The sequence below is a fragment of the Sus scrofa genome, chromosome 2 (assembly GCF_054392235.1).
Source record: "Sus scrofa isolate SSC_HxYL_T2T_F1_AM1 chromosome 2, Sscrofa_HxYL_maternal_Yorkshire_Landrace_v2.0, whole genome shotgun sequence".
NCBI classification, from domain to species: domain Eukaryota; kingdom Metazoa; phylum Chordata; class Mammalia; order Artiodactyla; family Suidae; genus Sus; species Sus scrofa.
Genome location: NC_139384.1, coordinates 146423302 through 146446037, shown reverse-complemented (window position 1 = coordinate 146446037; position 22736 = coordinate 146423302). Strand labels below are relative to the sequence as shown.

Below are 22736 nucleotides of genomic sequence, written 5' to 3'. Positions count from 1 at the left end.
GGTGACACGCTGTCCGATTTTGAATCCATTGGGAAAGTGAAGCTGAAAAGATTTGTTGGTGGATTGGGTTGGGATGTGAGAGAAAGAGCTGTGGATGACTCCAAGGTCTTGGACTGAGCAACTGAAAAGATGGTGCGGCCATGATCGGATCTGAGGATGACTGAGTGGAGCAGCATTGGAGAAAGAAAAGGCAGGAATCAGATTGGAGCTCATTCAATCTGAAACGTCTATCAGCTGTTCAAGGGGAACTGCTCAGGGTGGTTGATACAGGAGCCTGGAGTTCAGGAAGGAGGTCCAGGCTAATGACACAAATTTCAGAGTTGGCCTCTTACACAGGTAATAAAAGCCATGCAGTGGAACAGCTTCTAGATATAGGAAGTAAAGATACGGAAGAGTAGAGATCCCAGGACTAGGACCTAGATCATGTAGATGGAGGAGATGCAAGTAGGATCCAGCATAGGAGATGCAGCAGGAATGGCCAGGAAGGGAGAAGGAAACCCAGAGAGAGAGTGTGACATCCTGGAAATGGGAGTAGAGGTGTTAAGGCCAGCAGGTGATCGGCTGTGTCCAGTTCTGCTGATCACTGGACTGCAAGTTCACAAGCACAGGGACCTTTTCTTATAGTATTCTATGCTTGATCTCCAGACCTAAGCTGGGACCTGGCACAGAGCAGATGCTCAACAAATAATTTGTTGAATGAATAAGTAAGTCAAGTAGGATGAGGACTGAAAATTTGCCATTGGATGTAGCAGCATGGAGGTCACGGGTGACCTTACAAGAGCCACTGTCATGGTGTGGTGAGGACGAAAGCCTGTTTAGGATGGGATTCAAGGGATAGGAAGGGCGGGCACAGGACAGAGAACAGAGAAGTGAGCTTATTGCTGGAGAGAGGATGGCATGGAGTCTAGCCTGTCTTGTCACATCATTAATGGGGTCATTGCACTAAAGCATGGCTTTCACCTTGTCACTGCTGTCCCTCATGCCCCCACAGAATGAAGTCCAAACTGCCCTGCCGCAATCCAGCTGCCATCCATCTTTTCATCCCAGCTTTTTGCTATCCCTTTAATGCTTTTTGCTATCCCTTTAATGCTTTTTGCTATCCATTTAATGCTTTCTATTCCAGCCAAACAATGTAGGTCCCAGCCTCCTTATGAGCTGTGTAATCATGAGCAAGTCACTTAACCTCTCTGATCCTCAGTTTCCTCATCTGTGTCATAGGGATAGTTACTATATTTGCCTCATGGGGTTGTTAAGGAAATTGAATGCTAGTATTCAGTTGGTATTCAATAAATAGTAATCATTTTTATTCCTGTTTTTGCATTTTTGCTTTTGCTAGTTCCGCCCCCACCATAATCCATCTATTAAAATCCTCTCCAAGATTCTACTCAAGACTGTCCATTCATTTATGAATAGTTAATAATAACAATAACAGCATATATTTATATAGTGCTTAATCCTTATTAAATGAGTACTTTGTATACATGAGCTCATTTAATTCTTGGAGCAGCCCTGAAGGGTAGGTTGTGTTATTGTTCCCCCTTTGTAGAAAAGGAAATCGAGGCACAGAGTGGTTAGATGCCTCGTCTCGGGTGGCTCAGCTCTTAGGCACAAAAGCCAGATTGTTTCATTCCTCTGCTATCCTTTAAACCTTTATTGAATGTTGACTGCAATCCAGGTCCTGTGCTGAGGGTTTAGAAATGAAAAAGATTTTTCTGTGTCCTCGAGGAGCCCACAGCATGGTCTTTCTGACCATCTGGACCAAGGCACCTCTGCTGAACTCCTGCAGCCCTTACTGCTTGTCCCACTCACAAGGTGTGAAGGCTTCTGAGTGTTATCCTGATGCATGAGCCTGCAAGCTTCTTGAGTTCAGGTTTCTGTTCTGGGACCTCTGAGTCTTGGAATATTAGTCTTGTCTTGCATATCACCTGGTCTCAGTAAATGTCTTCTATGAAATGGCCGTTTGTCCTTACAGCCTCTCAAGGTTGTTCATTCATTCATTCAACTTTTATTTATTGAGGGACTATTATGGACCAGGTGCTGACCTGGGCCCTGGGGATTTAGTGATTGACAGGACAGAGTTGCTGCCTATGTGGTGCCATGCACTGTGAGGTGACATCATACTGTGGGGTGACTTCCTCCTCCCTCACTTGGAACAGTCACACCCACAGCAGGACTTCTTTTACCATTTGACTTCAGTTGGACTCACTTGGGTTTTGTTGGGGGAAGAAGGAGTGGGATTATTTTCACTGTTTGTCTCTTCAAAGTCAGGAAGGAAGAACCAGGGGAGTTTCAAGAAGCCGCTAGTGTTCCTATCACCTTTCTATATACCAACAACAGGAATATGTCTTTCAGTCTTTTCCTGATTGTCAGAGCAATTGGCTTACTTCATGTCAAGACCACTGTTACCAACACAGGGCCCTTTGAAGGCCACCTTTTCTTCTCTGACCATAGGAGTCCTGTTAAGTTTTTGGCATTCGCTCATTTGGCAGAGCCCCTCAGAGTACATCAGCATATGACTCATTATTGAAGCCTCCTAAAACCAATGAATCCTCCCTTCCCAACTGCCTTTATATGTAAAACAGCAGGTGAATGCTTTCTGCTCTAAGTTAGATGTAACGAACAGATGGGATGGAGTATGATGTCTATGGTCTCTTTCCTATGTTTTTTAAAAAAGAATAAAATAGATGAGATCAATAAAATGCCAACTACCTTTACTCTCCACAAAGGATACAATAAATGAGATCCCAAGGTAAGAGTCTCTCTCTCACACCCCTCCCCCCCAACACACAGCCCTAAGCTCTGGGTAAAGGAGGCAGTGCTGTCCATTTCCTAAAGGAAGTATGTTTTCAGGCTGCTTGCTGCAGAGTATGATGGTGACCTCTAGAGAAGGTCAGACCAAGAATGTGGAGAAACAGGCCACAAGGACCCCTCTGTACAGTTCTTTTCTCTCAGTAACATGTCTGACATATTACAAATCTCAGCTGCTAGCATCTGTGTGAACACCTCCCAACTGTGGTCTTCTAGAGGATTCATATTTTTACTTAAAAAATCGACAAGTCAACTTCTACTTCCAGAAAGATGGAGCAGAATTTTTCCCTCTTCTTCCCGCTGAGTACAACTAGAAACCCTAGACATCACAAATATTAGAAGACTCTGAAAGGTGAAGAGAAAAAGGTGGACCCAGTACAGATTTCAGGACCCAAGGAATGTCACAGTGGTGAATTTTCTTTTTGCCTTATGTGTGCTGGACTTGGAGATAAGAAGCCAGAAACCTAGAAATGTCACCAAGTACAGACAATAGAGCCCTTAAGTAGCCTGTATTCTCTAGCTAACAGTCCAAGAAAGGGAAAATCAAGCAAGACAGAACACTTCTAGATGATAACCATCCTACTCTAGGCACACACCACAGCAAAATGATTGCACTATCCCTGGCTACATCAATAAAGGCCAAGTGGGGAGCCTAGATCTCCACATTTGCCAGGCTGTAACAAGGTGCCTCAGTCTCTTTACCAGAATGTGTCAGAGAATTCGAGTAGGGAGAATTCGAGTAGGGACTTCCACACTTGTCCAGCAGGAACAAGGAACTCCTCCTCTTTCTTGCTGTCACAGGAGGCCTAGTGAAGTCTGGACTTTCAGCAATGCCTCTCTCTTGGTAACAAGGCTACTCTTCCTCCACTTCTCCCCACCCCGTGGTGTCAGTGGAGGCCGTGTGATGACTAGGAATGAGGCACTTCTTTCCTTCTCTGCCAGGGAGGTACAGCGAAAGCCTAGTACAGAGATCAGCTGCCTTCCCTACCCAGGAGCAACAAGGAGTGCCCCTGCTTAGGTGTCAATGGAAGCTGAGTAGGGATTTCTACCCCCCTTGGCAGTAACAAGAGGGCACTCCTCATCCTTCTCCTACTGGAGCAATGTCAGAGGAATCCAGCCAAGACAGATTTCAATAAGATCAAGCTGTGTTAATTAACCCAATTGTGGTAATCATTTCACAGAGAATACATATGTAAAATCATCATATTGTACACTTTAAAAATACACTGTTTTAGGAGTTCCCTTTGTGGCTCAGCAGATTAAGAATCCAACTAGTATCCAAGAGAATGTGGGTTTGAGCCCTGGCCTAAAGTGGGTTAAAGGATCTGGTGTAGCTTTGAGGGCTCATATCCTGTGTTGCTCTGGCTGTTGTGTAGGCCAGCAGCTGCAGCTCACATTCAACCCCTAGCCTGGGAAGATCCATATGCTTCACGTGCAGCCCTCAGAGGCTAATAATAATAATAATTATAATGGTAAAAAATACACCATTTTATTTTCCAGTTATAACTCGGTAAGGCTGAAAAACAAATGAATAAAATCCAGAGTCTCAAAACATAATATCCAAAATATCCAGGTTTCATTAAAAAATCTTTCCTCATTAAAAAGCAGTAGGAAGATCTCAAACAATGAGGAAGATCATAGTTGTTAACTCTGAGATGAGTGAGATGTTAGAATTATCTGATAAGATTTAAAAGCAACTAGTATCTCACTGCCTCAGCAAGCAGTTACAACACTTGAAACATAAAAAATTGGAAAGTCTCAATGAAGGAGTAGAAGATATAAAAAAGAGCCAAATGAAAAATTTTATGGAAAAATTCAGTAACTGAAATAAATTTAGTGGATGGGCTCAGTAGTAGAATGAAGAGGATGGAAGAAATAATTAGTGACCAGACGATTTTCCAATGTGAATAACAAGGAGAAAAGTAGGCAGAAATTAGCAGAATATCAGGAAACTGTGGGACTGTGACAACATCTCTAACATTTGTCTTAGGAGAGTCCTGGGAGGAGACGAGAAAGAGAACAGGACTAAAAATGTGCTCTAAGAAATGATGGTGGAAAGCCAAATCAGGTAAAAGACAATTTATAGATTCAAGAAGGTTAGTGACTAAAATAGGATAAATCCAAATAAATCTACACCAACATATTATCATCAAACTTCTGAAAACAAAAGACAAAAGATCTTGAAAGCAACAAGAGTGAAAGGACTCTTTACATGGTAAAAACAATTTGAATTATGGAGGATTTCCCATCAGAGACTACAAAAGTTAGAAGGAAGTAGCAAAACATTTTTGAACCAATGGGTGGTGGGGGGAAAACCTCTCATCCTTAAATCTTACAACTGGAGAAAACATCTTTAAGGAATGAAGGAATAACCAAGGTATTCTTAAGAAAAGGAAAACTAAGAGAATTTGTCTCTAAAGAACTGCTCTAAGAGAAAGTCTAAAGGAAGCTTTCAAATAAGAGAATAAAAAAGGAATTTGGGAACATCAGGAAGAAAGAATGTGCAAACAAAAATATGGGTAAATTCAGCAGATTTTCCTTCTCCTCTTCAGTTCTCTAAATTATGTTTGATGTTTGAAGCGAAAATCATAACACTGTCTGATGTGGTTCTAAATATGTGTGGGGAAAAGATTTAAGACACTATAAGTGGAAGGGTAAAGGGATTTAAAGCAAGATGAGGCTCCTTATACTTGAACAGGTAAAAATTATGAAGCCAGTAAACTATAATGTTAAATAGAGATGATGTAATACTTAGTGCAACCACAAAAGAAACCCTGCATCGATGTCAATATTCTGGTTGTGATGTCTGATAGTTTTGCAAGATGTTATCTTTGGAGGAAACTGGGTAAAGAGTACACATGACTGCTGTGTATTATTTCTTACAACTGTATGTGAATCTACAATGAATTAAAATAAAAGGTTTAATTAAAAACCCAGCGAGTGCAACAGCATTTAATTTTTTTCCATTTAAAACAAAAAACTGGGAGGCTGTTGGTGTGTTACAAGTGAGCACACACTGTGGCTTCGGGGGAGGTTGGACGAGGTTGCTCATAGTCCCATCATTCAGGTTAGCCCTTCGCTGAACAGCACTGATTGCTGGCATAGTCGAGACTGTTACATTTTAATTTTTTTCTTCTTTGTCAAAATATGTTTGATTTGGGCCCATAGTAGATGGCGTTTAAAGACTAGAAACATAAGGAACTTGAAGATGAAGTACAAGATAATTAAGAGCAAAAAATGGCAAGACTGTACTGCTACTTCAAAATTACCTTCCCCCATCTGTAAATTGCATTCATCTGATTAAAAAAAATCCTTATATAGAACATCAAGATGTCTTTGGTACTTCAAAAAACAGTGTTAAGAAGAGAAAATAGAGTGACAATTATATCCAATTTGGCTTTTCATTTATTGAGAATAAAGGGTCTACCCACACCACAATGTGCTATTTGCAGAGTGCTTGCAAATAGAGGCCTGAAATCTGTCCCCTCCTGCCATTGATAAACAAAGCATGGAAATTATAAAAATAAAACAGTAGTGTTTTTAGCATAAAATTCCATGATTTCCAACATAAATTCTTGGAAAACAGTTTTTTCTGCTTGTACTGGTGCTGTGTCATAGAGTTAAATCCCAAAGCATTTTTAGTATACATATAGTTCCCAAACCAGATTTGATACATCATTTTTTTAGTATATATATTTAGTATAACTTAGAAAATTTTGCTTTCTATTATATCACTTTAAAAAAGTTTAAGGTGCACTTGTTGTTAAATGACACAAAGTAGAAATTTGTCTGTAATGACTGTATGAGTATTTTTAATGAATGCATTAAAACAAACTATAGTATACATATTTAATGATACTCTTAAATAATTTGTTTGAAAGTTCAAATCACTTCTTTGTCAGAGACCACAGAATAATGGCAAAACCAGTTTAAAATTTTTAAAGAGGATAGTAGTGAGAGGCGTTTGCAAGTCACACATCTCTGGGCAGTGTGGCGGGTGTGCATGCATTTGTCAGCTTTAAAGCGTCCTGTACACATCAGCTGTTATGTGCCCACTGGCACTTATCTAGGACAATTAAGAAATAAGGGTCCTTGTTAATGACATGTCCTCCATAACTGAAAATTACTATATGTCTGAGCACTGGATTGGTGTCAAGAGACTTCAGCCTCTTACTAGCCAGGGGTTCTTGGACAAATAAAGTGGGATGATGACAATACTAATAGATACCTCTCTCCCACAGTGAGCGCCTAAAGGAAGTCAAATCAGCATTTTATTCACATTTTAGCTTCTTTGTCCTTTGGTATGTTTTCTACTCCAAGTAACAGAAAACCCCAGTTCAACTAGTCTAAATCATGAGGAAAATAGAAATCTTGTTAGGCAGCTTCAGAATTAGTTCTTACAGCAGCTCATTTCATCAGTTCATAAAGGTCCTAGGTTCTTTTCCCTTTCTGCCACCATTCATGGGTCAACCTGGCTACTCTCAGCATCACAAGATGGTGACCATGGATCTAGGGGACTCTATGGTTAATGAGGGTATCAAGTGAGAAAAGAGGCACCGTCTCTTCTGGTGAATGTCTTTATCTCCCCAGCTAATTCTCTCTCAGCCCTCAGCCACCTCCCAGCAGGGAGAATGGGAGCACCATAACTGGCTTAGACCATGATGAAGCAACTGACATCCTACAGGTGGAGAAGAAAGACTTCATGTTTGCTTTTGATATGACAAGGTTTCATGAGGAGGACAATAAGATAAACATACCGAAAGGTTCAGAACAAAAAGTTTTCCAGGTACTGATTTGTAGAATGTGACTTCTGAGATCTGGACTCGCTGCCCCATACACTATGGAAATGCATAGTGGTCTGGAAGGCAGGCTCCGAATCCCATGCTAGTTCTGCCATTTGCCTGAGATAAGCTGTGTAACGGGGACCTAATGACATAGTTGTGAGGATTAGGTAAAACAGTTTCTATGAAGTGTCAGGCCCAGGGACCAATGCAGAGTTAGCAATCTGTAAATTGGTTCGATGCTGGTATGAGGCAGTGATGATGATAATGGGCTAGTCATGACCTTGGATCTCTCAACAGGTGAATAGCTGTCTTTCCTGCTCTCACTCTGTCCACCAGCCACCATCCCCTCTACCCAACTATTCTCCACACAGCATCCAGAGTGAACAGTTAAAAACACAGAAGAGACAATGTCATTCTTCTCAGCAGCCTCTCATGGCTCCCACTACACCAAAAATCACATCTGAAGTCCTTATTCCTCACAGTCTATAGGGCCTGTGTGGTGTGGCCCTTGCTCAGCTCTCTGCCTTCTTCAACAAATCTGCCTGGATCCTTCTGTTTGCTACATTGGCCTTGGATCACATCAAGCCAGTTCCTACATCACATTTTTTATGCCTGTTGGGGTTTCAGCTGGAACACTCTCCCCACTGGATTGTCTCATATCTTGTCCCTTCATTCATGTCTGTGCTCTGAGCACCTCCTCAGAGAGAACTTTGTCATCTGCCCTCTTAAAAATAGCAACCACTCTTCCAGTTACTCCTTCTGGATTGTCTAGAAAACAACCCGAGGCAAAAGCTTACATGCTGTCACTTGCTGGAGGAAGAATGCAATCCCAGGGAAGCAAGAACAAGGAAGAAGAAAGAACAAACATTGAATGGGCCCTGGCTTTGTAATCAGTGTAGCCGAGGGCTCAGTCTCCAGGGATGTCTAGAGACAGGGCAAAGGGAGCTCTGCATCTCTGTATAGACCATCCAGGGAAGGAAGGGAGACTTGATCTGCTGGCTCCCTCCTCTGCCCCATCTCCCACTGGTCAAGGCCACTCTTCAGGTAGGAAATCCCTCCACTGCCACCACGTCTTTGATGTAGGGAGTAGCCCCTCCAAGCATCCTCTGGGGAAGCCAGAGCTGCAGGGGTCCAGTCTGATCGATGCGTAGGGATGGAGGTCAGCGTCTCCTTGTCATTTGGTGACATATGCAGGGCTTCCTGGTCTGAGCTGGTGGCATTAACAGCAGAGGGACCTGGCTTGAAGACTGTGCAAATAGCACAGAACAGTTGATGGGGCCACGCCAGCCAGGAAGGAAGGAAAGCAACCAAAGCCCTGGGGGATGGGGGCAGAGAGGTCAGCGTGGCTGCTCAGACTTGGGTGGTAGATAAACTAAGTCCGGCACCGTCTAAAACCATCTAATACATCCTCATCTTGCCTGGTTCTCTACATAACACTGAAGATGACCTGCCGTAATACTGCATATTCATTCGAATGGAGTGGACATTCATAAGAATGGACTCTCCCTAAGTAGGAGCTCATCTTTTTGAAGGTTCTCTTTTTCAGATTGTCATGCTCTTTGCCACTCTTTACTAATGAGCTGGAAAACAAGGTCAGAACAGAAATATCCCTTGTGATTAGAGGAGGGCGGCCCCTCCCTTGGCTGTCCTCCTCCTATGTTCCCTCCTTCATTACTCTTCCCACTCCCAGTGTGTGCTTTGGCCTGGCCTTCTCATCCCAGATTCTCCTTGTGCACATGGAATTCTGAGAGTGGCTGAGCTTCATTTCTTCTCATTACCAGGACCATGAATCTAGGCCCTGGGAGTTAGATGGGATTTTTGTCTTTGGAACAGTCCCAGGCGAAAGGGTTTGGTTGTTGATCTCCCTCCTCGTTCCCCATTGACAATTCCCTCTCCATCACTGCATCTCCTCATTTATCCAACTTCTTAATTAAAACTTCTACCCTATAGTACTTCTTCATGGCCTTGAAAACTTTCCCAAATCAGTTTTCTCTTGAATCAATACCTTAGCTCCATACTGGCTCCTCTTCTCCCTAAATTAGAGTTAAAAACACTCATTTCTGAGTGTGATTTTATTTTATTTTTATTTTTGCTTTTTAGGGCCACACCCGTGGCATATGGAGGTTCCCAGGCTAGAGGTTCAATTGGAATTACAACTGCTGGCCTATGCCACAGCCATAGCCACAGCAACACAAGATCTGAGCTGCATCTGCAACCTACAACACAGCTCACGCAACGCCAGATCCCCAACCCACTGAACAAGGCCAGGGATCAAACCTGCAACCAAGTGGTTCCTAGTCGGATTCATTTCCACTGCGCCACGACAGGGACTCAGTGTGACTTTAGGTCAAGGATTTTGAATTTGTTGCCTCCATTGCCTTGATTTCTAGATGAAAACGAATCATCACTTAAGAAACCAGCATTGATATTAGCCTCAAGGGAAATCCTTAACATCAGAGCTCTAGATCAGAGGAGCCCTAATTTCTAGCAATAAAGGCATCGACTTGCAGAATTGAAAATGACCTCAAAAGCTCATTGAGGATGACCATTTCCCTCCACCCATTTCCAGCCTAGCCTTGAGAGATGAGGAATTAAGGCCCAGAAAAGGTGGGACTCAGCCAGACTCACACAGCCAGAGAGGGGCAGAGGCAGGCGAGGGACGCAGGCCTTATGCCTGTCTGTCCAGGGCCCTCCTAAGATCCTGACTGCTTCTTCAGTGACCTCATCATGTAGTTTGAGTAGCCCCCAATGTGGCGCAGTGGGTTGGGAATCCGACTGCAGTGGCTTGGGTTGCCGTGGAGGCATGGATCCAATCTCCAGCCTGGCACAGTGGGTTAAAAGATCCAGCATTGCCATGAGAACTTCCATATGCCACAGGTGCAGCCATAAAATAGGGCAAAAAGAGGCTCATAATGTGGTTGAAGATTTACTAAGACATTTTTGGACTGGCAGCAGAATGTTAAGTTATGGCAGCCAAGGAAGACAGCTCCGTGTCTTTTCCCACCTGCTCATGTGATCTCTGAGTCTGGTTTCTGAACAGGTATTTCTGGGCACTGTCTGATCAGCCCAGGGTGGACATGACCCACAGCTAGTGACAGGGAAACTTTGGGCAGAATCTGGAGGAGGTGCTTTGCTGCCTCCTGATCCCCACGGCTGTGTGTTACTTCTGAGTATCCTGACATGCACCTGCAATCTGAAATGACTTGTAGGAGACACATCATTTGGCAGCAGTTTTTGGCCTTATGGTTATGCTTTTGGTAAGATCAGAAAATGAAGAGTTTTAAAACTGATCAAGTTTTAAAACTTCTTAATCTTTAAAAATACTTTGATTGCCTTCTTTGTGTGTCTCTGAGTTTTGCCTGGCTAAATCACTCACCAATAACTTACTGCCAGGGGCAGTAGTTTGAATTTATGTTGCTTTTGAGCTTCCTTCTTTCAAACTTACTGAATTGTATGATTTCAAAGCTTAATCAATTTTTTTTAAAAAAAACTAGGCATCATAGTTGGCTACTGAGAATCATCAATATGCTCGTGAGTTCTGAAGCAGGGTTTCAGGCCAATTCTGAAATTCTCTGTGTAAAATCTAGCCTACTTTCCAAGGTGGGAGTATTATTAAACCAAGAATTGCCCTGAGAGGTGAAAACACAGAGCAATTCAAAGAGGTGTCAAGGTCTGCTGGCGTCTGATGCTGCTTCCCTGCAGGCTTGTTTTATTTCGTCATTCACACTTCATCTTTTTTATTCCAAGGTGACTTTTAATTCCAGTCTTATTTTATGCACAGTGGTCACAATAGCTCACTTTAGAGGTTAGCATTATCTCAAAGGGATATTTCCTACATCCATTTTGCAGCAGCTACGTTTCCCCCTTCTTTGGAAAGCAGAGAAAGTTTGTGAAAGTCCAGTGCCTTTCCTGCATGAAACAGAGCTATTTCTGATCTTGGTTGATCCACAGACCCTGACTTACATGTGACCCTGAGTTATTAAAAACACATACCCCAAGGCCTGCCTTGGTTATGTAATAAGCCATTAGGCTGACTCAGGGACTTTGTGCTCAAAATTGAGAACAGAAACCAGCTTTTCCAAACACCTCTAAGTCTGGGAAGGGAGCTGAACCCAGCCTTCGAGCTGTGAGGCTCCATCTTTATTTATTTGGCTTTGTAGAGCTGTACCTGCAGCATATGGAAGTTCCCAGGCTAGGGGTTGAATCAGAGCTGCAGCTGCTGGCCACGGCCACAGCAATGGAAGATGCGAGCTGCGTCTGTGGCCTACATCACAGCCTATAGCATCTGCTGGATGTGAGACCCCATCTTGATCACCAACTTAGAATTAAATTTCAGGGGGAGGCTCAGCATGTTTCCAAACTTCCCTGCTTCTTTTTATGCCCGGTCTTTCTTGTTTCCAATAAGGAAAGTGCCGTTCCTTTCTGGGTCCAGCGACAGAGAATCTGGCCTCAAGCCAGCCTTGGAGGTTCAGTCATGGGTGGCCTTGGCAAAGATTCATGGTCAGTTTTGAGAGAGCATCCTGCCTGCCAAGGCCAGGAGCACTGAGCATGGAGTAGTCTTTTTATCCTTTTGAGCACAAATCATGGTACCCACGGGGAAGTCACAGCAGAGTGAGACCTGGAAGTCACCCAGGTTTCTTCCAAGTCCTTATTTTACAGATGGTGAAACATACCAAGAGCAGAAATATGACTGGTTCTCTGGGTTACAAGCTGAGCGGTAGTAGCGGGAGGATTCCAGGACGAAACCCATGTGAGGGCAGGGACCACGCAGGCCCAGCCACTGCTGTCTCCTCGGCACCTAATACAGGGCCTGGTAGACAGCAGGGCCCGATAAATATGCTGAAGGAAAGGACAAATCTGATACCTCTTCCTCCATGTCAGCTCTCTGAATTCTTCCTCTTCTCCTGATATTTAACTAATCTTAAACTTAGAAACGCCGCTTAGCCCCTCCTCCAAGCCAGGAAAGATTACAGGGACATGGACAAGACACTGTTCCCCTAGGCCAGGAAGTCACCTGGTGCCCACACAGCCAGAGCAGGAGGCTTCCCCAGAAAGGACCTTGCAGATGACTAACCACCAGCCAGAAGTGGCTAGAGTCTTCCTTCTAAGTTTGATGCCAGGTTGGAGCTACACTATGGCCATTTGGGGGGGCCCTGTTGCTACCAAGTTGTTTCCAGTTTATTTGGGCACCAAGACTGATCTCTAAGCCAGTTAATAAATAAAACCGTCCCTGGGATGTGGGTTCCAAAAGTTGTGGATGTTGAAGGGGGATCCAGAAAGGTTTGGGAGCCCCAGGTTTGAGGGTGAGGTCTGGGCCTCACGAGGGGTTCTAAGGAATAAGAAGGGACCCTCTGGTCATAGCTTGGCCAGGCTAGGCAAATGTCACCTGTAACGGCCCCCATATGCCCAGGATTGCATAAGATTCTGCAGTGGGAGAGAGCAGATTCGGAAGACAGAAATAAAAACTGCTCTTTCGCAGGTTGTTAGCCCTCAGAGAGCAAGAATGTCCCTTGACTTTGCCTCCAGGGACTGCTCTCTTGGTGCGGTGTACTGGTCACCCTCGGCTCCCCAAGCTATGGCAGCATCTTGATCAGCAGCGCATCTTGAGAGCACAGCCTTGGGGAACCCTTTCCCGGGAAAGAGCCAGGAGGAGAGGGGAGGAGGGGTATGTGGCGGGGTGGGAGGACACGTTGCCTGCCGGGCTCCACGCGAGCCAGGCCCGGGAGCGTACCCCCTCCCGCGTGGCTGCAGAGATCGCCCTGGAGCGCCGGGAGTCCTCCCGCTCCGCGTGCGCGCCCGGCCGCTCTGCGCACCTGCCGCGGGCCCCGCGCGGGTCTGAGCGGCGGGCGGGCCGCGCGCACAGGTGGCGGCGATTGGGCAGGCGGGGCCGGGAGGGTGACGTCACGAGCTCCGGTCCCGGCGGCAGAAATAGGGCAGCCGCGGCGGCGGCGATGCCACAGCAGCGGGCAGCGGCAGCTCGGAGGGCTGGAGCCGCGACAGCTTCCAGAGCGCCCAGGACCCGCCGACAGCCGGAGGGACCAACCGAAGGACGCGGGGCCGGGTCTCCCCCTCTCGCCCGCCGAGTCCGGCCACCTGGTCTTCCTCTCGGCCCCGGCCGCCGCAGGTACGCGGGTGCAGCTTCGGAGCGGGCGCGGGGAGGGTGCCAAGCCGCCGCCGCCACCAGCCGGTCCCGCCGCGCTCCACTGGGGTCCCGGCGCACGCGGCCCCGCGTCTCCCTGCAGGGCCCGGCCGGCGCTAGCTTGTCCTCACCGCTGCGCCGGGTAAGCCAAGTTTGCCCGCTTGCCGGGAGGCGGGCACGGGACCCCGGGACCCGAGCTAGGCAGGGCCAGGACTCGGGGTAAAGGCTGGGGCTCCGAGGCAAGTGGCCCGGGTCTGCAGTGAGGACCGAGTGACCGGGCTGGCGCGCGAAACGCCGCGCAGAACCACTCGGGCCGAGCCCGCAGCAGGCGTCGGTCTCTGAGACCCTGCAGGTGCAGTTCTTGGGCTCTGGATCCCCAGCAGCCTCGGCGAGCCGGGCGAGCGGCAGCACCTGGGCTCGGACTCCTACCCTTGGCCCGGGCTGGAGCGCCAGGCGGGCGTCCTCACTATCCCTTTCCTCCAGTTTTGCAGGGAAACTTGCGTCTGCTCGCTGCAACCAGGAGGGCCCGCGGCGCCCGCCTGGCCCTCACAACCCCGAGGGCCGCTGCGCCCAGAGCTGAGCTGAGTGCTTAGGCAGCTACCAGATCTCGTTCTGCCCGGCGACCGCTGTGTCAAGCCAAAAGCCAGTGTTATCTGCTCGGGAGTCACTAGTGAGCAGTTTGTTTGAGAGATGTTCAGGCAGGGGGCTTGGTCCTAAGAGCTTGTAATGTGGGTGTTCTCCGCACCTCTCTGCGCCAACCAAAAACCCGTTCCAAGTTTCGGGGGACCTAGGCGACTCGGGCAGAGCGCTCCACTTTGCGGGCGCGTGTCGCCTGGAGTTTGGGGGCGAGCTTGGCGCAAACCTTAGGGCCTCCCTTCAGCTGACAAAGCGGTGCCCGGAGCGCGTTCGCCCGAGGCCTGCCACCTGAGGACTTAGGCGCCCGCCCCTCTTGCAAGAGCAGAAACGAGCTGGAAGCAGGGTTTCCACAATGCCCGGAACGTGGCGAGCATTCCGTACAGCGCGTCCATCCATGGAAGTTCACGGAGATGGGCAGAGTTGACCCCTGCTAGGTCTGTATCCAGCCCAGAGAGTTGGTCCCCATGCAGTGCCCAGCCGACCTCGCTCCAGATAACTGTCGCCGACATTGATGAATAGCGCTTCCGCAGCTTCTCCTCCGCTCCCCTCTAGGTGTCGCTTCCGCAGAGGTTTCCGCCAAGGTTTCCGGCGAGGGGAAAAACGATGCCAGAAGCTCTGGTCTGTTCCCTTCGTAAATTTGTTGCAAACCTGTGCACCAGGAATTGTACCAGATGGGCCCCTGAGGCACAGACATCCCTCCCCATTCTCTGCGCCAAAAGGAAACCGAATCCTCTGTAGGAGATGGCACGGTGACCTAATAAAAATGTGCTCCAAGTATGGGCCTGTCTCACAATCCGTGAGTGGAGTAAAGGGATCAGGAAGAAAGTCGGATTTTTCCCAAAAGTCCCAAGTTTTTTTTTCCTACCACGAAGGTTAGGGGAAAGCCAGAGATGACTATTGATTGACTCTTGATGTCCCTGAAGACTGTGACTCTTAACAGTTCCTCTTAATCCTGGAATGGTCCAGCCAGGCTCTGGGACTGGGCATTGATCACGGGGAGGGCTCACCCGGGAAGTAAATGGTCAGGGGAGTGAGCGAGGTGGCTTCTCTGACTCCAGAAGCCCAGCAGCCCTCAGGCAGCAACTAATGGAAGACCTGGGCTAATGCCCCACAGGGCTCATGTCTGCTCCCTGTCTTAGTTCTGTAAGAAGACACTGCAGCATTACTAGATAATTTCGGCTCAGACACACTCAGATAAATGTTCACTTTCTTCTCATCCTAGGGAAAAAGCCTTCTCTCCAAAGACTTCAGACTGAGCCAAAGGCCATGTAAGAAAATAGTCTTTGATGTAGTGTATTGCAGTTGCTTAATAAAAATTGTTCCGTTGGCTTTTTCTCTCTTCAGAAATTTTTTTTTTTTATCACCCTCAGTTGTTAATTCCAGGAAAGCTTTTTGTTCCAGAGAGGGGCTCGCTTGTTCTGGGTATCTGGGAGAACTTTAATACCTTTGGCTGTATCCTGGAGGTGGTTGAAGGAAGGATAGGTTGGATTTTGCTACCTTGACCAGCCAGCCACTTAGAATTATTTTCCTTCTAAAGACTGCAGACTTTTTTTTTTTTTTTAATGATTTTCATGATCTTTTGTTTGACAAGATTGTATTTCAGAAACTGGCATTGACTAGTCAAGATTCTCTAAAAATCTACCTTAACGGCTCCTTTGCCTTTTTTTGTTTGTTTGTTTGGGTATTTCTTTGCAAATTCAGCATCATGTGATGTTGTGTGCTTACTAATTCATCAAATTGGGCAGTTATTTCAAGAGCACATCTTTCCTTACATTTTCTATCTCAGTGCATAACACAAGGCATGAGACTTCAAGTAAAACAGAACTTCAGTAGAGAGAACGTGGTACTTACAAGGTACGATCCGAATATTGAAAGAGTGAGGATTTCTGTGTGTGAATTTCATGGTAAATAAGAATGTCAGAGATTTACACATTGCACATAGAGTAACTTAGACATCAAATTTATCAATGTTTAAAAAATTAACCTGAGGTATAGAGTAGGTAATTAATGGGAAATGCAATATAGCTTCATTATGGCTTGCTTTGGGGAAGCTTGATATGTTTCCACGCCTAATTTCCCTGGGTGGGTATGTTAAGGGCTATTTTAGGAAGATTGAACCTCTTTCTTTTTTTCCTAAAACACTCACAAGTCAAAATTGAAGTCCTATACCTTTCAAAAGAAACTACCATATGGCCTCTTGGTGTTAGGTTGAGGTTGATAGGCCTTTTTGTCTGTGACCACTGGGCAGACAGATAGAAGAGAACTGTGGGGTTTTTGTGGTCCCTAGTTGCTTTCTATTTGTTGACTGCCAACATTGCTTGTGTAGAATGCAACGCACCTAAAAGTAATTGGCTAGAGCATACACTTTGCTGTTAGAAAGGCTGGAAATTCAGGTGCCTCAAAGCCACAAACCTTGCCATTCTCTTCAAGATTGGGAGTTGTTGCTTGGTTCTGCCAAATCATCTTTATAATTTCTGGTCCTTTTGGTTATAAAGAGAAGCTATTTCTGTGTGACTACTCCATAATGTCTGGTTTGATAATGTTACCATATTCCGGGAGACAGGATGAGAATGAACTGGTGAATAATCTTCCCCAAAGCTCCGAGGGTCAGAATTCTCACTCTTGGAGTTCCTGCTGTGGCAGAGTGGGTTAATAATCGGGCTTGTCTCTTTGGAGGCACAGGTTCGATCTCTGGCCCAGCGCAGTGGGTTAAGGATCCAGCATTGCCACAGCCGTGGTGTAGATCACAGCTCTGGCTCAGATTAGATCCCTGGCCCAGAAACTTCCATATGCCACAGGTGTGGCTGGAAAAAAAGCTTCCCATTCTTGCCAAGCAAGGCTGATTCCTGGAGGAGGAAAGAGAATTTTGTATTTAATGTTGGTGCTTCTCTCTGGCCTTGGACCTTGTTTGATAAAGAGCGTACATGTTGGCGCATGTTCCCTGTTGGGGTGGTTTGGAATTTACATAGTCATACTTATTTCTCCCTGACCATTTGCATGCTATGTTACATTTTTTCTAGTTGCTTCAAAAAGCAAGTCAGTATTTGGAATGTTACATTCTACAGATTTATAATACCTCTATAATTTTAGATGCAAATACAAGGTAGCACAGATATCAGCTTGTAACACCAGAAAGTCCTGTGGTTTTCACAATAGACGGGTAGATGGTTGAGAAGGGCCCGTCCAGAACTAAAAATGCAAAATCAATGTCTAAACACCGAATGCTTACAGTTCATACGTAAGTTTGTGATAATGTAAGGAATAAAGTGGTTGCCTAGAGGTCAGGATGCCTGGGTTTCTGTCTTGGTCTGGCCACTGGGTTGACCTCACATGTTGTGTGAGTTCCTCAACCTCTGCTGTCTTGTCTGTGCAGTGGCCAACCTCGCCCCGATTCTCCTGAGCATAGGGAGACATGAGACTCAGGTGGGAAACCCAGCAGGAAGCAGTGAAGTACTTCTCTTGGAAATGAGCTGTCTTAAATATCAAGTGATGGTGCTTTATGAGTTGTTTGAAAGGAAAGGGAGTGCCAGATCTTTTATGAGAACAGTCTCAGGTAGATTTATGACCAATCTTGGGACTCCAGCATGGATAGAATGAAGCTTATAAACCTCAATTGATTTCAAAAGGTTGAAAAAGAGGGTTTGTGACCTTACTGAGGGTGCCTTCCCATTTCTGTAACAGGAAGATTATTTTCTTTTGTCTGAGGGCCGGTGGGGCTATTTTAACTTGAGAAGTGATTAATTTTTACACAGGTCCCCTTCCCCTAAAGTGACTGTCTACCAGCCTGGCATGCTCCATGCCTGGCATCCTTTGCATCTCCTCACAGTTTCTTTATTTCAACCACATTCCTTCTCGGCCAATAAAGACAGCAGCGATGAGAGCTGAGGGGAGCATGCTGAGTGGTCCTATCTGGGGTGGGGTGTAGACAGGGGCAGTTTGGCTTCCCCAGCTCTGCTCCTCTGGCCTTGCCATGAATGCTGGAGGAGCCCTTGGCATCTTTCAGAGGAGAGACTTGGGGTTCATGCCTCCAATCTTGATCTACTGAGAGTTTTTTTTCCCCCATCATCTTAAAAACAACTATTCATCCACATAAAACATTGCTAAGAAGCAGCAGAAAAAAAGCAAAACAGCAGAGGGCGAGGATTAAGAGTATAGACATTGAGTCCTTCTGGCTGGCTTTGAGTACCACCCCTGCCACTTATTTGCCACATGGCAGGGTCCTCAGTCCTGTCTGTGACCCATCTCTGTTGTCTGACCAGGGGCATAATCACGGCCCTCTTCATGGAGTAGGAGTGAGGATTGTGAGTTAATACCCGTAAAACATTTAGAACAGTGCCCGACACATAGTGATTGCTGTATAAGTGTTAGCCCCCTAGATAGTCTCTCTTTGGTTATTAGACAGATCATCAACATTGATTTAGATGCAATATTAATTCTTTTTTTTATGAACCAAACTGTCATAAAACTTGAGTTGTAAATTTTGAGGCTGTTGCTGCTGTAGATGGAATGAATCGTCAATCACCGTGTGTGTAAATGACATCTAAGATGCATCCGCCGTGCAAATAAAGTTTGATCGAGTGGTGGCCAAGCTGAAATAAACTTGGCAGAGAGGTTGCCTAGGAATATTTCAGGAATTAGCCCGGCTCATTTGTTTCCCTGTCTTCCAGTAAAACTATAGGAACCTCAACACAAATCCGATAAAATCAGACACAACTCCAGGTGCTGCAGGTTTAATGGCAGAAGTCTGGGCACAACCTTTTTTTTTTTTTTGGTCTTTTTAGGGCTGCACCCACAGCATATGGAGATTCCCAGGCTAGGGTTCAAATCAGAGCTGTAGCCTCCGGCCTACACCATGATTCATGCTGAGTCTGTAACCTAAACTACAGCTCATAGCAATGCCGGACCCTTAACTCACTGAGCAAGCAGGGATCGAACCTGCATCCTCTTGGATACTAGTCAGATTCATTTCCGTTGAGCCACAGCGGGAACTTCTGGGCACACCCTCTTAAATGAAGTGATTTGGTGCTTGCCAAAACAGTTGAAATGGATGGAGTTTATTCTTATGCTATCCATTAATAATAAAACATCAAAAATAATTGGTCTTGGATTACTAGCCAAATTGAAATCTACATGCTAGATATTGTGGCTTGACTATTTCATAACTCCAAGAATTGACATCTGTATGTTATCTAGGGTTGACTTTAGATTTTCTTGCTGTTTTTAGTTTATCTGGGCTTGAAGGCATGCCAAGGAAGACAAGAACACCCTTTATTCAAGTGTTTACTCCCTGAGCGCTGTTCATTGGAGGGTAAGCAGGGAAGAATTAGTAATAGTAGTATAGGAAGCGGTGTCTTTCTAGTTTGAGCTTAAGGTACTGTTGCTGGTTTAAAAAAAAAATTCCAAAAATCTAGTAACTGCTTTCTGCAGGCTCTGGAACATGGCACTGTACTCAGAAGAGAATAATTTATAGAGAGTGGGGAGTTGGCCTATTTATTTTTAGAAAAACTGGTTGCAGTTAGGGGAGTCATTTTTATTCTCTTTTAGTCCTGAATGTGATTTTTCCCTCCTCCTCATCCCTGTGGGAACACACACCCTAGCTGGAGCCCTGGATGGGGGGCATGGTGCTGGGTGCCTGCTGACAGCTGCCGCCCTCTCCCAGGTGGTGGCGGAAGCCACACGTTCTGCTGCTCCACTCTGCCTTCTTCAGAGGGTGCTGACTGATGGTGCTGAGACCTGACCTTCAGATCTTAGTCACCTGCCCTATGTCTCTGGTACCTCTAGCTTTCCATTCAGAGGTCAAAGATGAACGGCTGAAGAAGCAGAGGTAGGGGTGGGAGCCTGTGAACCCTTAAAAAAAAAAAAAAAGAAAAAGAAAGAAAAAGACACCTTCTCTTAAAAGACAGTCATAACGAGGGTGGGGAGTTCCCGTTGAGACGCAGCAGAAACGAACCTGACTGGTATCCATGAGGACGCAGGTTCAATCCCTGGCCTTGCTCAGTGGGTTAAGGATCTGGTGTGGCCATGAGTTGTGGTGTAGGTCACAGACACGGCTCGGATCCCACGTTGCTGTGGCTGTGGTGTAGGCCAGCAGCTGTAGCTCTGATTCACCCTCTAGCTTGGAAAGAAACCCTCATAGGCCACGGGTGCGGCCTTGGAAAAAAAAAAAAAAAAAAAAAAAGACATTCATAACTTAAAACCTTGCCTTTTCATGGGTCAGTGTTATGTGCCCGCAATTTTTCGTCTGACTTCTCTTCCTGTGGGCATTTCTGTCTCAAGTTGGGGACGCAGAGCAAATCTGGTGCAGTGGCTCTGTTTGGGCCTGGAAGGCAGCCAAGGGAAACTTGGAGTGTGGCCCGAGTGTCTTTGTTTGGCGGCCCTGCCCCCAGACCTGGTGAGATCTCCTCTTGGGTAAAGTAGGGATCTGCCAAAGCTGTTGGCTTTGGGGGTGAGCATGCATGGGCCACCCAAACAGGCTATAAGGTCTCTCAAGTAGCTAATCATCTCTGGCTCGGACACTTGCTCTGGACCGTCCTGCAGCCGGGTCACGGGGGGTGCTGGCCTCCAAGATGCTCTGTGTTTTCATATCCCCAGCCACCATCAGGATGCAGTGTGGACCGCAAGCAATTAAGCACTAAATTGTGTGGTGCGCTCAGAAATCAATAACCCTTAAAGTTTCCTCGAGTAAGAGTTGTAAATTCTGCCTGATGAGTTCTATCTGGCTATATTTCTTAGAGATAACTGAAATTAAGTTTGGGATATGTTCACACTGGAAACCTGAAAAAATACGTTTAATTGGACGATAGCAGTCGTCTGTGTCTTTCTCCCCTTAACACAATATTTCCAGCACATGATAGGGAAATGAATTTTTATTATAGCTGATCTTCTGGTTTTGTTTTGTTTTTTTTCACCCATGTAATTCTTCGATTATTTTCAACTGCCCATTTCTTGTCTTCTAGGATGTTAGACAGTTGATCAAGTGAACCTCAGGGAACACCTTAAATATTATGGAAAATCCTGTTATCCATTGGATGCTTGGATTTTGCTGCAAGAATGACTGGTCTTGAAATGAAAATAGTAGACCCTTTAATGCCATTTTGAAGTTCACATCTTGTAAATAGAGGTATTAGCTACAAAGGGGTCCTGCAGATTTAACATGATTGCTCGTCAGCATTTAATGAGCGCTAGTTGTGTGCCCAGCTGCAAGTGCTTTCTGCAGAAACTGAAGCATGGACATATGGTAACCTAACAGGTGTCTCAGCCTTCTCGCCCTCATTTGTTTTTGTAGATGTAGTGGTAGATGCATTTCAGGTGGGTTTCTACATACCAGCTGGCATTTATCCACTTCTTACTCTGTGCCTGACATTGCCTCCTTCAGTCCTTCCAGCAGCTCTATGAGGTACATACCCATTTTAGAGATGAGTAAACCAAGGCTCTGAAGTAATAAGACTTCTCCGCAGTAGAACAGAAGGGCGGGTGCCAGGATTGAAACTCAGGTTTATCTGATTCTGGAGAACAAGTGCTCACTAACCACCCCTTGCAATGCTTCATTCTGAGCATTTGTCACTTTCTTAACAGACTCCACACAATGAAACCAGGACGCTTTTGGCTGCATCTCACACTGCTTGGAGCCTCCCTGCCTGCTGCTTTGGGATGGATGAGCCCAGGAACCAGCAGAGGACTGAACACGGGTGGGGGAGAGTCCCCGGCAGAGGTATAGTCACATAACGGCTGACATGACATTTAAAACTCATTGCTTTCCAATGTTACAGGATCTGATTTCCTTTCCACCTTTAGTTTCTATTGCAGTAGAAATTAAAATCCTACCCCCTTTTTTGGTAGGAGTCAGAAGGAAGCCATGTGTGTTGATATGGAGGGAGGTTGCTAGCATGCCGGAAGTCATGGTTTAAAATCTCTCCATTGCCAAAAATGCATCCTCACATCCAGCTGGGGTTGCATGTTTTGTCTTCAACACAGACCCTCCAGAAAGTGGCCTTTCTCTGTGCTTAATAGCACTCGGAAAGGGTGACCCATTGGAGGAGCACACCCATGTGAATTAATGAAGTCTTTTAATTATAAAATATGATTCCAAAGTAATAGACTCCTTTTCACCTATTTAGATGAAAAGAACCAGGCTGAGTAAGAACCGGCAAGTAAAAGTCCTAAGGGAGGCAGCCTTAATGAACAGATAAGAATGATTAATGGCGGGTTAGGTATATATAAATGCTTCTAAAGTGCTTGAAAAACTTGTTCTCAAATACCTCTCAGGAGAGCCTTGCTATCCTGCTAATTGCTTAGTGAACTCTGGTCTGAAATAGGAAAGATGAGCCATAAGCTGCATCTAGCCCTGCTCAGTTAGTAGGTCTCATGCA

General features: G+C 45.8%; 1 protein-coding gene across 3 annotated transcripts in view; it reads left to right on the top strand.

The window, feature by feature from the left end:
* FSTL4 (follistatin like 4) overlaps positions 1-22736 on the top strand; it is a 725863-nt gene that overhangs the window by 287121 nt on the left and 416006 nt on the right. For 2 of the 3 annotated variants that reach the window (XR_014838793.1, XM_021084752.2), the window contains exons 1-2: positions 13498-13716; positions 21943-22078. Coding sequence is in view for 2 of the 3 variants with exons in the window: in XM_021084752.2 (XP_020940411.2) it covers positions 13544-13716; positions 21943-22078 (309 nt within the window). In the remaining variant the exon portion in view is untranslated. Of the gene's footprint in view, positions 1-13497; positions 13717-21884; positions 22079-22736 lie in introns of those variants that run through there. The other variant, XM_085014566.1, reaches the window with a different exon arrangement.